This window comes from Agelaius tricolor, unplaced genomic scaffold (assembly GCF_023055355.1).
Source record: "Agelaius tricolor isolate 1412-34295 unplaced genomic scaffold, bAgeTri1.0.p SCAF_19, whole genome shotgun sequence".
In the NCBI taxonomy this organism is placed as follows: Eukaryota; Metazoa; Chordata; class Aves; order Passeriformes; family Icteridae; genus Agelaius; species Agelaius tricolor.
Window position 1 is genome coordinate 4431983 of NW_027269279.1, and position 12711 is coordinate 4444693.

The window sequence follows — 12711 nt, forward strand, 5'->3', positions numbered from 1 at the left end:
TTTAGCAGGGGCAGCCCTTGATAACCCAGAGATTCAAACGAAACGAGGAGAGGAGAGGAGAGGAGAGGAGAGGAGAGGAGAGGAGAGGAGAGGAGAGGAGAGGAGAGGAGAGGAGAGGAGAGGAGAGGAGAGGAGAGGAGAGGAGAGGAGAGGAGAGGAGAGGAGAGGAGAGGAGAGGAGAGGAGAGGAGAGGAGAGGAGAGGAGAGGAGAGGATGCTGGCTCTGCAGGAAGGCAGGGAGGAGGGGGTGGCACAGGTGGAAGCTGGTACCAGTGGCACCAACAGGACTGGTTTGGGGAGTAGGGGGGGCAGATCTTGGGCTATCTCCACAGAGCCCATGAAAGCTGGGGCTTGTTTCTGGCAGGTGGATGCTCAGTGTTGGCTGAAACTGTGGTGGAGAGGGTGAGGGGAGGGCTGGGGAGGGGGAAGGGGCTCCTCCCCCGCAGCCCCCAAGCTTCCCACGCACACGCCTGCCCGCCGGCTGTTAACAACACCCCGCTAACAACCGGCTCTCACCTCATCCCCACCGCCTCCCTCCCACCCCCGAGCCTGGGAAAAACCAGCCCCGAGGTGCCAAACCCTGTGCGAGCCTTTTGGGAAGGGGAAGGAGGAGAGGAGCCCGACACCCCGGGATGCAAATGGCCAGCAGGATCCCGGTACCCGTGGGAAAACAGGGGATGGAGGAGCAGCCCCTCCTCAGAGCATCCCTGAGAGCGCGGCCAGAGGTGATAACATCTGCGGGGGATCAAGGGCTGTTGGGAGCAGCACATCCATAAAGAGACGCCGGAGCCGGGAGCAGGTGACTGTGGTCAGCAAAAAAAGCCGCTTTATTGGTGACCGCTCCCACGGGAACCCCGTGGCAGCGATCGGGTTCAGGTCCCTGAGAACACACTGTCCATGCTGGTTCCCCTCCCCACATCTATTGCTTTAAACACATCCTAGGTACAGAAAGCACAGAGTGACATTCCAGATACTGGAACATATAAATTAAGGTAAGTGATAGTTACAAGACATCGCAAAAAAAATTTTTTTTTTTCTTTCTTAAACAGATTATCAAAGGTTGGGGAATTTTCTTTTTCTGATCCACAGAAAATGTATAAAAAGCATTTTAAAATCTACATATTTCTCAATGTGTTTTTTTTTTTCTTAAAAAAAAAAGGCACAGTAAAAAAAATACTGGCTCAATAACATATTTACAACACACCCATTATGGGCTATTTTCACTCAGCTTCAAGTTGGAAATGTTCAGCTCTGGCTCAGCCCAGGGGCATAGAGAGGGCTGGTGTTGGCAGGCAGGGCAGCTCTCAGATGATGCAGGGTCCCTCTCCCTCCCTGGATAAATCCCTCTCCATCAGGGAGAGCACAGTGGGAGGGTTGGGAGGTGCTGCCTGCCTGTGGCAGGTGCCCAGCTGGTCAGGTGCCTCCTGGGCAGCACCCACAGCCAGGGCAAGGCTGGAGGATGCTCTGGCCCTGCAGGGGACACCCACAGAGCCCCTGCACAGACCTCGAGGTGTTCCTTTGCAGAGCTGCAGGGGTGCTTGAGCAGCACTGGAGGGAGATCCTGGACAAACACGGTGCCCACCCCACTGTGGCAGCTCTGGAAAATCCCTTCTCCCACGCCCATATTTATAGAAAGTCTTTACACCAGTCTCTAAATAGTTCACCCACCAATGGTGCCAGCAACACTTCACCCGTGTTGGGGGAGCTCTGGGAAATGGAGTTCACACCAGCACCATCTCCCAGCCACCCCACGGTCTCCCTCCAGTGAGGCTGTGGAGCACCCAGCAGCTTTGCAGGACCCTGGAGGAGCCATTGCCATGACCAGAGGCTTCTCCTGCCCACCTCTGCCTGCCGAGCCAGGGAGCAGAACTCACAGGGACCCCTCATCCAAACTGGGAGCCAGAGCTTCGCTGCTGAGATTTTGGGACTGGGAGAGAGGGTGGGCTGGGTCAGGGGTTATAGGAGCGGGTTGTGGGGGGGAAGATGCAAAGAAGGGAAGAACACACCAAAAAAAAAAATTAACATTTGAAAGGGAAAAACAAAAACCAACCATCAAGGAGAAGCAAGGCCGGGGTGGGGCAGGGCCCCGCGCTGCGGCCGCTGCCCACGCATGGCGTGGGGCCCGCCAGCCGCGGTGCCCGTGGGTAAGTGCTCATTCCCGTCCCTCTCCGCCCTCCCGGCCGGACCAGGCAGCGAGGCAGGCAGGGCAGGGCTCCAGGGGCCGCACAGCAGCCTTCAGTACACACACACTGTGCAATACCACAGCAACGACGTCCGTCTGTCCGTCTGTCCGGCGGCGAGGCCGGAGCGACACACCCGCACGCAGGTCCCGCACGCCCGTCGGATACCGGGGAAACTCGGGACGAGGCTGGAGGGCACGCGCACCTCCTAGTAAACCATGTTGGTGGGGCACCACGGCGTGTCAGGGTACAGCAGGCAGTGCACGGAGCGGAACCTGAGGGGCAGAGAAGCAAAGCTGAGCATGGGATGGTGGCGGCCCCACGGCACCCAGGTTTGGGGGGACAGGGAGCCCCAGCTCACCTGGATGGGTCCTCCTCGACAGAGAAGGCTCCCTTCATGTGGATGGAGTTGCGCTTGTTTTCGAACATGCCGTAGCTCAGTGTCACCTGGGGGGCAAGCACAGAGGGGTGAAGTGGCCGACATGGCCGTAAGGATCAAGCAGAGGAAAGGGAAGCTGCAAAATTCACCCCGTTTCCCAAAGCCTCCAGTGACACTTTGCATCATCCCACAGGGATGAGCCAATGGGGCTTTTCCCCTCTGCTGTTTTGATCACGTGTCAATCAATATCTTAGCCATGATGCCCAATTTTTAGGTGACAATTTGGGGTACCTGTTTGTGGATCTCCGACTTGGGCACCTGGTGGAGGTTCTCCAGGTGGGAGTGGAAGAGGTTGCTCCGGATGAGCTTCACGCCCAGCACAGACTCGATGATGTAGCCGATGGTGCAGTCGTCAGGCAGGCGGATCTTCTCTGCAGTGCTCATGAAGTGACCCCCACTGCGGGGAGACAGAGAGGGGCTGCAGAGGAGCAAAGCCCAGGGGATGTGGGCACCCTGCGGGATTCTGGGCTTGGCCAGTGGGTGCCCAGCTCTGATTAAAAGTCACTTTAGGGGAGCTGAAACCCTTCCCAGCTTGTTTCCAAGCTCCCTGCAGACACCCCCAGAAGGCAAAGAGAGAAAGGTTGTGGGACATGGTCCAGCACCCATCCCCAAAAATGTCACCTCTCTGTGCCCTGGGGACCATGAGGAGTCCCCATGGGAGAGCAACACCAATGCTCTTACCTGGCCCAAGGGCTCATCTTCAGTGCCAGCCCCCGGCTGATACAGAACCCTGCTCCACCCGTGGCAAACCAGAAATGCACAGGATGCTGTGAGAGAGGGGAACCAACGCAGTGAGACAACAGCTCCTTCTGCACACAGCCCAGATTAAACCAGCCCCAAACTCTCCCCAGGCTCACCATCTTGTTCTCACTGATCCTCTCCGTGGCCTGGATGGGCCGGTCCAGGCTGGGCTTCCCGATGTAGATGTCCTGTGTGTGGGGGTAGCTGGAGAGCAGCTTCACCAGCATCCGCACGTTCACGTAGTTGTCATCGTCCACGTGGCAGAACCACCTGCAGTGACAGCGGTGTCACACCCACCCGGGGCAGCTGCCCAGTCCCCACTCTGAGGTACAACCCCAAAACCACAAATGGTCTCTGTTTGCACCATCCTGCCCCCCTTTATCCCTGTCCTCCCCCTCAGCAGCCACTTACTTTCTGCCGGACTCGATGAACTTGTCGTACTCCACGGCCATCTTGCAGGACAGCGCCTGGCGGCTGTGGGCAGCCGAGCAGTTGGTGTTGATGACGTTTCCTGCAGGGAAAAAAGAGGGGTCAAAGCCCAGCACTGGCGCATCCCACACCTCCCCACACACTCAAACGGTGACACTTCACCACTCATGTCCCAGGTGTGCCAGGGGGATGGAAACTCATGGGTGATCCCGATGCTCAGTGACCCACATGCTATGTTGTTTTGGGCAAATGATGAATTTTTGGGGGAATGTCTTTTTTTGTCCACATGAGAGAAGGGAAGGGATGATTAAGGAATGTGGATGCAGCAGATGCACTGAAGATCAGCTCTATCCATGTTTTAAGCATGATGCCACCCCACATCACCTTGCCCAGGCTGCACCAGCCACCCTGGGGGTGAGGGAATATCTGTGAGCCCTGAGCTTCCTCAGGACATGGTAAAAATCCTGTCCTATTTTTCTTGCCCAGCTCAAAGGTAATCTCTTCCCAGCCTGAAAAGGAGTCATTTGCATGGGGAGAATAGACCATGCTGACCCCAGCCAAGAAAATGCTCCCATGAAACCATGACAGTGTTGCCATCAACCCCAGCTCACCCCAGGGACAAAGTGGTGCAAAGGCACCCCACCCTGTTACTGTGATCCCCAGCAGCACCATGCAGTGGATGGGCAGGGCTGACTGGGAATTAAACCTGCCCCCAGATGGGGCTCTCAGGCAGAGGGTGCTTTAGGCATCATCGGTGAAACAAATTGTGTCATTCTCAACCCACATTCCAGTGGCGAGGGCTTTTTCAGAGTTCCCAGGGCAGGCCCCACACCAACCATGCTCCACAGGTGAGAGCTTTTCAGGGGACCTGGCCAGGTCACACACACAAAGGGACAAGAGCCACAGACTCACGTGCTTGCTTCTTCAGCTCCTCATCCTCCCCGTCAGTGAAGATGAAGGTCTGAAAGAGAAGACGAGGCACCTCTGAGGACCGGGGCTGAGACCATGTGGCTCTGGATGTGACACAGCACCCCTGGGCAGCAGCTGGGATCAGCTCCTCCAGGAAGCTGGTGGTGACCTTGTCCAATCCCCAAGTGGCAATTGGAGAGCCAGGCAGCCACACAAGACCCCCAGCTTCAGACCAGGCTGGGTGCTGAGCTCCCCTTGGGAGCAAACCCTGCCCAGAGCATCCCCATCCTCTCGCCTTTAGCATGGGCAGCAGCTGGCAGGGAGGTGTTGGGGGCCACAGGGGCTGTCCCCAGCCCCAGGGGAGGCGGGGGCACGCAGGGGAGCAGGTGCAGAGCACGGCCTGATCTGAGCAGGGATTTCAGAGCCGAGCTGGCGCGTGTGGCGCCGCGGCAGCCGCCCAGGCAGGTGTGTTTGTCCCTGGCGCCGGCTCCAACCGTGACCCCACCTGTGTCAACAGCACGTGGCTGTCCTTGGCCACTTGCACAATGCCTCCACAGCTCCTCTCTGCTCCCTGTGTCCTACCCAAGGGGGCTGAGATGGTGCCAGTGAGTGCCACTTGCCAGCCCGAGGAGGGGATGGTTCCCCACTGCCCCGTCCCAGCACAATCCCACAGTGCCAGGCAGCGCCCGGCCGCCTCCCCGGACCCCTGAGCTGCCTGCCCGGCTGCACTCCTCTGTTTACACAGCTAATTCCTGGCATATGTCACCCAGGAAGGAGACTGGAGGGGCTGCTCTGGGCCTGGGATTTGGGGAAGGACGAGAAGCAGGAGGAGAGAGCAGGGGGTGGGAAAGGCATCGTCATCAATCAGCGGGCAGCAAACAAAGCTGGAGGAGAGAAACCACAACCAGCTGCCAAGCGCTATTAAAAACCAGACGTGCACAAAAGGGCAAAGGAAGAAAGACAAAAGGGCTGGGGGGGGAAGGCAGGAGGCAGCAGAGGGGGGACGATGGAGCGCTGGGGATGATGAATTACAAGTGAGCTGGAAATTGGGTGCCACCCCGCAGCCGGCCCGGGAGTGCGCTGGGGTTTTGTGGCTTGTTTGAGGAGCTGGGTACAATAGTGGGGTTGACTTTACTCAGCGAGGAGAGTTAAGTGGGCAGCAGTCATTAGCATACAGCTGCACTGGTTAACCCAGCCCTGTTTGCTCAGGTCCCCAGCCGGGGCTGGTGGGGAGAGCCCGGAGCTGCAGTGAGCCTCAATGGGAGGGGACGGGGCTACAAGTGACCTTTGGGGCTTGAAAAGGAGAAAAGAAAAAGCAGGGGGAGAAAAAAAATGATGGAGGAGGTGGGAAGGCAAGTTCTCACAAATGCACAGCCTGCCGTGCAGCCTGGCTTGTGGGGAGGGACAGAGGTCAGGAAGGCTCTCCCCATGGACACAGCACTGCTGGGGTGGCACAAAGTCAGTGCTGTGTGTAGAGGAGGGGCTGTCACCCCCAACCAATTCAGGGTACAGCTGCTGGTCCCCATTTCCCCCAGGTGCTCCAGGACTGGTCAGGCAACTGATTGAGGTACAAACTGAAGCAGGGCAGCAGGACAGCATCCAAAGATGCCTGAGACAACCCCACCACACAGGGGGGTTGGCACTCTAGCCCAGGTTCCAGCCTGGCTGGGGGGGCAGGGAACACACAGCCTGTGCACAGGCGAGACAGAAAATGTTTGCTTGATTAGCTCAGAAGCGCCGTCCAGCAACTGCCTTCAGCTGCTCCAAAAATAACCCCACAACTAATCCTGCACTCAGCCTCTATAAATAGAGCACAGAGACAATTGTTTATTACTGGCCTGCACCGAAACGTTTCATCCTACCCAGGCATCTCCCCTGGGCCCCTCCCCACACACAGCCCTGGGATGTTCCTGGTGTGGCTGGACCAGGTGGCACCTCAGGGACTGGGACAGGGGCACACAGCTGCCAGTCACCCCATGGGGGCACCTACTGGGGCCTCACAGGTTTCCCACATCCCTCCCAACCCCACCATGACATTAAATTAAAACTAAAACTATTAAATGCTTCATTTTTTAAAATTAATTTTGTTGTTGATTTGTGTTTCTTGGATGGGAGATGCACCCCGCCTGCATGGCCTTTCACCTGGGGCTGCAGGGGAGAGGAGCAGAGGTGACAGCCCAGCCTGGGAGGGGATAGGCCAAGAAAGGATGAGACCAAGTTAAAAACATGAATCCACCTTTGGCATCTCCCATGTAGGATGCCACACACGAGGGCAGAGTCCAGTTTATAGCGGTGCAAGTGAACACTGCAGCCAGCATCCCTGAGCTGTCACCTGTAAACCACCACCTCCAGACCCAGCAGGGCCAGAAAGCACTCCCAGCCCTCCCAGCCACCTCTCTCCCACTTGGCCCCTGTGCCAGCCACAGCACCGAGGGGTGCAAGGACCTCTTGGACCCCCCCCCAGTAACTTTTCCTGCAGGGCGCAATAGAGGAAGGGCCCGCTGCCCCCCCCCCCAGCCCCTGCAGGAAACCTCATTGTTCTCAGAACTGCAGCTTCAAGAAACACAGGATGCCAAATCCCTGCCGAACAATAGCTGCCAGCGCTGCTCGCAGCCCCGCACAATGCGCGGCCCCGCGGCCGGGACTGAGCGGCACCCGGGATCCCCGTGGCCACAGCGGGGTCAGCCCCTCCCCAGCTGCCCGCCGGGAGCCAGGCGGCCGCCGCCAGTCCCCACTGCCCCCTCCAAGCCCTTGGGGAGGGATCTTTTTTTTTTTTCCTCTTTTTTTTTGCTCCCCTTCATTTCTGCTTTCAGGGTGACTCATTTCCCCTGCGCTGCTGGAGCCCGCGGGTTGCTCATGGCTGGTGCTGCACAAGGTGTCCCTCCAGCCAGGGCCACCCCAGGGTCATCGTGGGCTCTCTGTGCTGCCTGGCCGAGTGGGTCTGTGACTTCCCACGGTGACACACTCTCAGCACAGCCCATGCCTGCCACCGCCCCACCAGCACCCCCACCAAAAGGGGAACTGGGCCAGGCAGGCACCCCGTGACCCTGCAGTGCACAAATCCTGACCCTGTGCCACATCTCACTTCCCCATGCTGGGAGAGGATGGAGCACCCCAGCACCCTTTTCACAGCCTCCCCACTTGGGTGCAGAGGAAAGGAGGCAGCAAGATGTGCTGGTTGGGGGGGCTCAGTCTCCAGCTGGTGAGGGGTTCTGGAGCAGGTCAGGATGCTGCCTGCCAGCTTTGTGTCCCCCACAGCAAATGCTCCTCTTTTCCCTCCAGCCTCAGGGTTTAGGGGGGGAAATCCCCACCCCTCTTCAGCAAGTTGGGAGCAGTGTGATGGCCATGTCCCTGCAATGACAGCGTGCCACGATGGCGGCAGCAGCCCCAGTCCATGGGGGTGGCTTTCCCCCGGACCGGGGGCGGGTCTGTGCTGGCACCGGATCCCAGGGCTGGGACACGCAGAGGCGGCGAAGGGGCTTGCAGGGCCCCGGGCCCTTCCTCCCCCTGCTCCCTTCAGCAAGAGGAAGAATCCTCCACTGTAATTTTAAATGCTATAATTTTTAATAACCTCCTCACAAACAATGAGCTCATTGTGTGGCAAGGGTCCCCCACCCTCCCTCCCGCCTGGTGCTCCACGCGCCGCTCACCGGCTCCGGGGCTTTTATGGGCAAGGACAGCAGCATCCTCCGGGACAGGCAATTAAAGGGCTCCCACCCCTTAAACCCACACAGGCTGCCCCGGGGGCAGCAGGGAGGGACCCTCACACACCAGCCGAGCTGATCGGTGCTCGGCAGGCCCTGGCACCCAGCCCAGGGCCGGGGGGAGGCAGCTGCACCGCGGGATGGTTTGGGATGAGCAGCCCCCGGTCTCAGCCGCTCTGGTGGGCGTGCAAGTGAGACCGGCATGCCAGCACGCTCCAGCGTGTGGGTGGGGACCCTGGCCAAGGTGCTAGAGGGATTTGGGAGCCGCCATCAGAGGAGCGTGCTCTTTGGAAGGCGAACCCGTTGGCTTTGCCCCGAGAGCAGGAATTTTTCAAAGGCTGCAATTACCGGGCGGGAGGCAGCCAGCGGATCCCACGCGGGCGGGACGGCGGCCCGGGCTGAGCCCCGGCGGGCTCCGAGGCGTGTGCCGAGCTGCCCGGGTGCCTCCGGCTGCCCCAGGGACACCCAGCCGCCTTCAGGGCAAGCCCAGGGGCACCAGAGTTGGCTTTGGCGACTCTGCCGCTGCAGATCACCCGACTCGGCAAGAGAGCAGTGGATTTAGACTTGCTCCTGTCCAGGGTTTCTGTTTAATGGTCGTTTTCCTCCCCCCTCTCTTTCCTTTCAAGTACAAAGTTTCTCCAGCCCGCGCTCCAGCATCCTAAAGATACTGAGACAGCTGGAAACTCTCCCCAGAGCAGAGAGGGGAAAGCCTATAACTCTCCTCCAAAAGCAGCTTGTGCGGCCTGGATTGTGCAACCCAAAGAGGGGATTTAGAAGGGAATAGGGATGTGCTCTCCCTGTGCAGAGAGGCAGGAAGGAGAAGGGGGTGCCCTTTGCAGTGTCTTGGAGGTGACAGAGGGCAGGAAACAGGGACTATTGTGGGCAGAACAAAGAACGGCCAAGGAAGGACACAATGGCTGTTCCCCTATCTGCCAGGGCCCAGGCAGGAGCTACCTGCTGGATTTAACCCCTTCTCAGCCTGTCTGCATCCCTCCTGCCCGGCTAATGAACAGCCAGAGGGAGGCTGGGGGTTGAGTGAGAGGAGAAAGAGACGCAGCATCAGGCAGAGGAGATTCTCAGCCCCGGGGCAGGAACTTCCCCGCGTCGGTGAGGCAGCTCACATGCCTGAGCACCCTTAGTGAAACCCAGAGTGAGGGAGGATGAGCAGAGACAGGCCTGACTCAGACCAAGAGAGACGTTTGAGAGAAGGCAGTGCCCCACTGCCACCAAATCACCCTCCTGGGATGGAAACCAGGGGGCCAGGCAGGGAAGAGATGCAGGAACTGCAGGGAAGCAAGAGAGAACAGCCCCACAGCACCAATCCCACACTCTGCAGGCAAAAAAACCCCAACCAGATGCCAAGTTTGGGGAAGCCCAGGGTGCCTTAAAGTCAGGGACAGCGTGGGAAGAGCAGAGCCGGTCACCCCCAGCAGGGCGGGCTCATCCCCTGTGCCTCACATCCCCTCAGCCCTGCTTTGCTCCGCAGGAGTTTGCGCTGCCTCCAGCTCTCTCGGCAGCTCCTTGTGCTCAAGTGCTGTACAAGAGCCGTCACTCAGCGGCTTGGCTTGTCAGGCAGGCACCTCGCCGGGCTGCGGCCCCCCTGGCTTCATGGCCCTCATCTCTAGGCAACCTGACCTGGACACGGCCGGCTCCGGCTCCCTCGTTCCCATGGAAAGTGCCACACAAGAGGCTGCGAAGCCTTTTCTCTGCGCCAGGAGAAAAGGGGCTTTGTTAGCTTGCCCAGGGGGACAGCGTGAGAGCCGAGCCTTAGGGCTCTGGGAATCCAAACGGACAAACGAAGCACAAAAAAAAAAAAAAAAAAAAAAGAACCTAGAAGAAAGCCGGAGCTCACAAGAGGGAGAAGAAAAAAAAGAGCAGCCATTCCCAGGATCATCTGTAGGTGCTCAAAGAGCGTTTCACTCCACCACCACTCACCGCCCCCTCGCAGTGACAGCAGAGCATAAAAGAGGTTTCCATTAAATAACTGGACCAAGGAGAAGTGGCAGATCCACTGCCAAGCCCAGGAAACATGAGCAAAAAAAAAAAAAAACCAAAAAAAAAAAAAAAAAAAAAAAAACAAAAAACCCCCACAATTCACAGGGGAAAAAATGTAGCAAGATAATTCTTGGGGTACAGTGAAGGAGCCAAGACCCCACAAGGTCCAGCAGACTTGGGTGAGGGGGGCATGGGCAGGTCAATCCTTCCCCCATGGCCTCCACCCTCAGCCACTCCAGATTTCCAAGGAAAACAGTTTGCAAGCAAGAAACTGAATTCCAGGCCAGGAGGAAACACGTGAAGACAGTAGGAAGAAAAGGTTAGGACCAGACATAACTTACTTTTGGGAAGCTGTCTAAGGGTAGAAAAAGTGTCTTAAGAGCAAATGGCAAAGCACATTTCCTAAGGAAACAGCTTTTTTTTCTTTTTTCCTTTTGAATTTTGCTTCAGTACTTGAAGGACAGAGTAAGGGACTGCCAGGACTCTGGGCAGGACATCAGTAAGGTCAGGAACCAGACTCGCTGGAGCTGCCCCTGGTGTGGGTGAGCCCAGCAACTCCAGTCCTGCCCAGTCCCTTGCCAGGAGACCTGAGGAGAGCTTCAGCACATGCCAGCAGCACATCTTCAGCACATCTCCCAGCCCTAGGCTGATAGCCCGGGTGTCCTTTGAGCAACACAACTGCAGAGGCCTGACCCCGACTGTGGCACCACGGGCTGGGCTGCACCTCCTCACCGTGCCTCAGTTTCACCAGCCAAAAGTAGAGCAGCAATGGGAGGTACTGAGGGGAAAGGACCCCAGAGCAGAGTTTGGGGAGGGTTCCGAGTGCAAGGAGCCAAGGCCGGGCTCTCTCTCCATCACTCACCCTACAACGCTGCATTTCACCCTCCCGAAAACACAGTTGGCTGCAGAACAGCCCAGCCAGCCTCGGAACACCACCCTGCTCAGCGATATGGGCAAAAGGGAAGGGCAGGTGGTATTTGCTGGGTCACGGCACCCCCCGGATCGCACAGAACGAAGGGCCAGGACCGCGGCGGTGAAGCGTGGGCTCCAGCCCGCCCCGAGCCGCTCCATCCCGGCCAGCGGAGGGGACCAGCCCCGTCTCCATCCCTGGCCCCATCCCTTACCATGTCGCGGTTGCGGGAGATCCAGGTGTCGAGCAGCAGCTCCAGCCGCGCCTTGTGAAACTTTTTGGTGGTCTTGACGGCGATGAAGACATCGCGGGGGGAGATGTCCTCGGCCGGCGGCCGCGGGGGGCTCGGCGGGGCCGGGGGCAGCTCCCGCCGCGCTCGGCTCAGCCGCCCGAAGTAATCGGCGAAGCTGCGGAGCCCGGGCGGCCCCTGCGCCGCCGGAGGAGCCGCGGCCGCCGCCGCCCCCAGGCTCTGCAGCGCCCGCTGCGCTCCGCCGGCCTCCCCCCGGGCCAGCCCCGGCCTGCCCGGCGGCTCCACCATGAGCACCAGCAGGCAGGTGAACATGGAGCCCACGAGGGACAGGAGCAGCTTCCTCCCGCAGCTCTTCAGCATCCTTCCTTCCTGCGCTCCGCTCCTCGCCTCTCCGCGCCGCCGCCACCGCCGGCCCCCGCCGCGCCGCCGCCTTTAAACCGCGCCCGCCCCGCCCGGGGAGGGACGGAGCCGGGGCCGCCCCACGCGGGGCGTGGGCACCGCCCGGCCCTGCCCGCGGACCGCCCGCGCCCCTGCGAGCCCCGCGGCCTCCCCGCCAGCCCCTGCGCGCGTCCCGGCTCCTCCGGCCCCGTCCTGCCCGGGCCGGCCTCTGCCCTGCGCATCTCCGCGGCCAGGAGCGCACGGCTGGGTGCGGGCAGGGTGCCCGTGCTGCCTCCTCCTCCTCTTTCTCCCTTTCCCCTGATACCCGGCGATGGGGACACTCTGGTCCCCTGCAGCCCCCAGCGCGCTGGGAGCATCATTCGCTGCTCTGTCGGCAGCGTTCCCCATCCCGGGCTGCCCAAAGCCCTGCACAGAGATGTTCTCACAGCCCTGTCCAAGAGGTTTCCAGAAAGCTGACCAGCCTGACCAAACTCCAGGCATTGTCCCATCAGTCTCCCGTGAGGGAAAGCATAATTGAAAACAAACACACCAAACCCCCCCTCAAAAAACCGCAGCACTCCTCTCACTTCCACCAAGCTCCATTCTGGTGGGTAAATCTGGGGACAGGGAGCCAGGAGTGTCAGTTCTCATTCTTTCTTCAGGGAGACCTGGAGAGGCTCCCAGACTTGACCAACCTCATCCCAGGCACAGCACCATGCTATGAAGCCTCAAAGTACTGGGATATCTGGAAATAAATGTTGCATAGGTACCAAGCAG

At 59.3% G+C, this 12711-nt stretch overlaps 1 protein-coding gene across 1 annotated transcript; it reads right to left on the bottom strand.

The window, feature by feature from the left end:
• Positions 1-795: 795 nt before the first annotated feature.
• Positions 796-11972, bottom strand: LFNG (LFNG O-fucosylpeptide 3-beta-N-acetylglucosaminyltransferase). Its single transcript, XM_071443948.1, has 8 exons — positions 11521-11972; positions 4701-4749; positions 3771-3870; positions 3476-3629; positions 3300-3385; positions 2850-3015; positions 2541-2626; positions 796-2454 (listed from the first exon to the last, which is right to left on the bottom strand). The coding sequence occupies exons 1-8, from the start codon at positions 11914-11916 to the stop codon at positions 2388-2390; spliced, it is 1104 nt and encodes a 367-aa protein (XP_071300049.1). The 5' UTR covers positions 11917-11972; the 3' UTR covers positions 796-2387.
• Between the last annotated feature and the right edge of the window lie 739 nt (positions 11973-12711).

What these genes read in the sequence shown, in the direction of transcription:
- LFNG (XM_071443948.1), bottom strand. Translation starts at nt 11,916, where the DNA reads ATGCTGAAGAGCTGCGGGAGGAAGCTGCTCCTGTCCCTCGTGGGCTCC. An exon ending in GGATCAGTGAGAACAAGATG is followed by an intron (nt 3,386 to 3,475) that starts GTGAGCCTGGGG and finishes CCTCTCTCACAG; the next exon opens with CATCCTGTGCATTTCTGGTT. An exon ending in AGTCGGAGATCCACAAACAG is followed by an intron (nt 2,627 to 2,849) that starts GTACCCCAAATT and finishes CTTGCCCCCCAG; the next exon opens with GTGACACTGAGCTACGGCAT.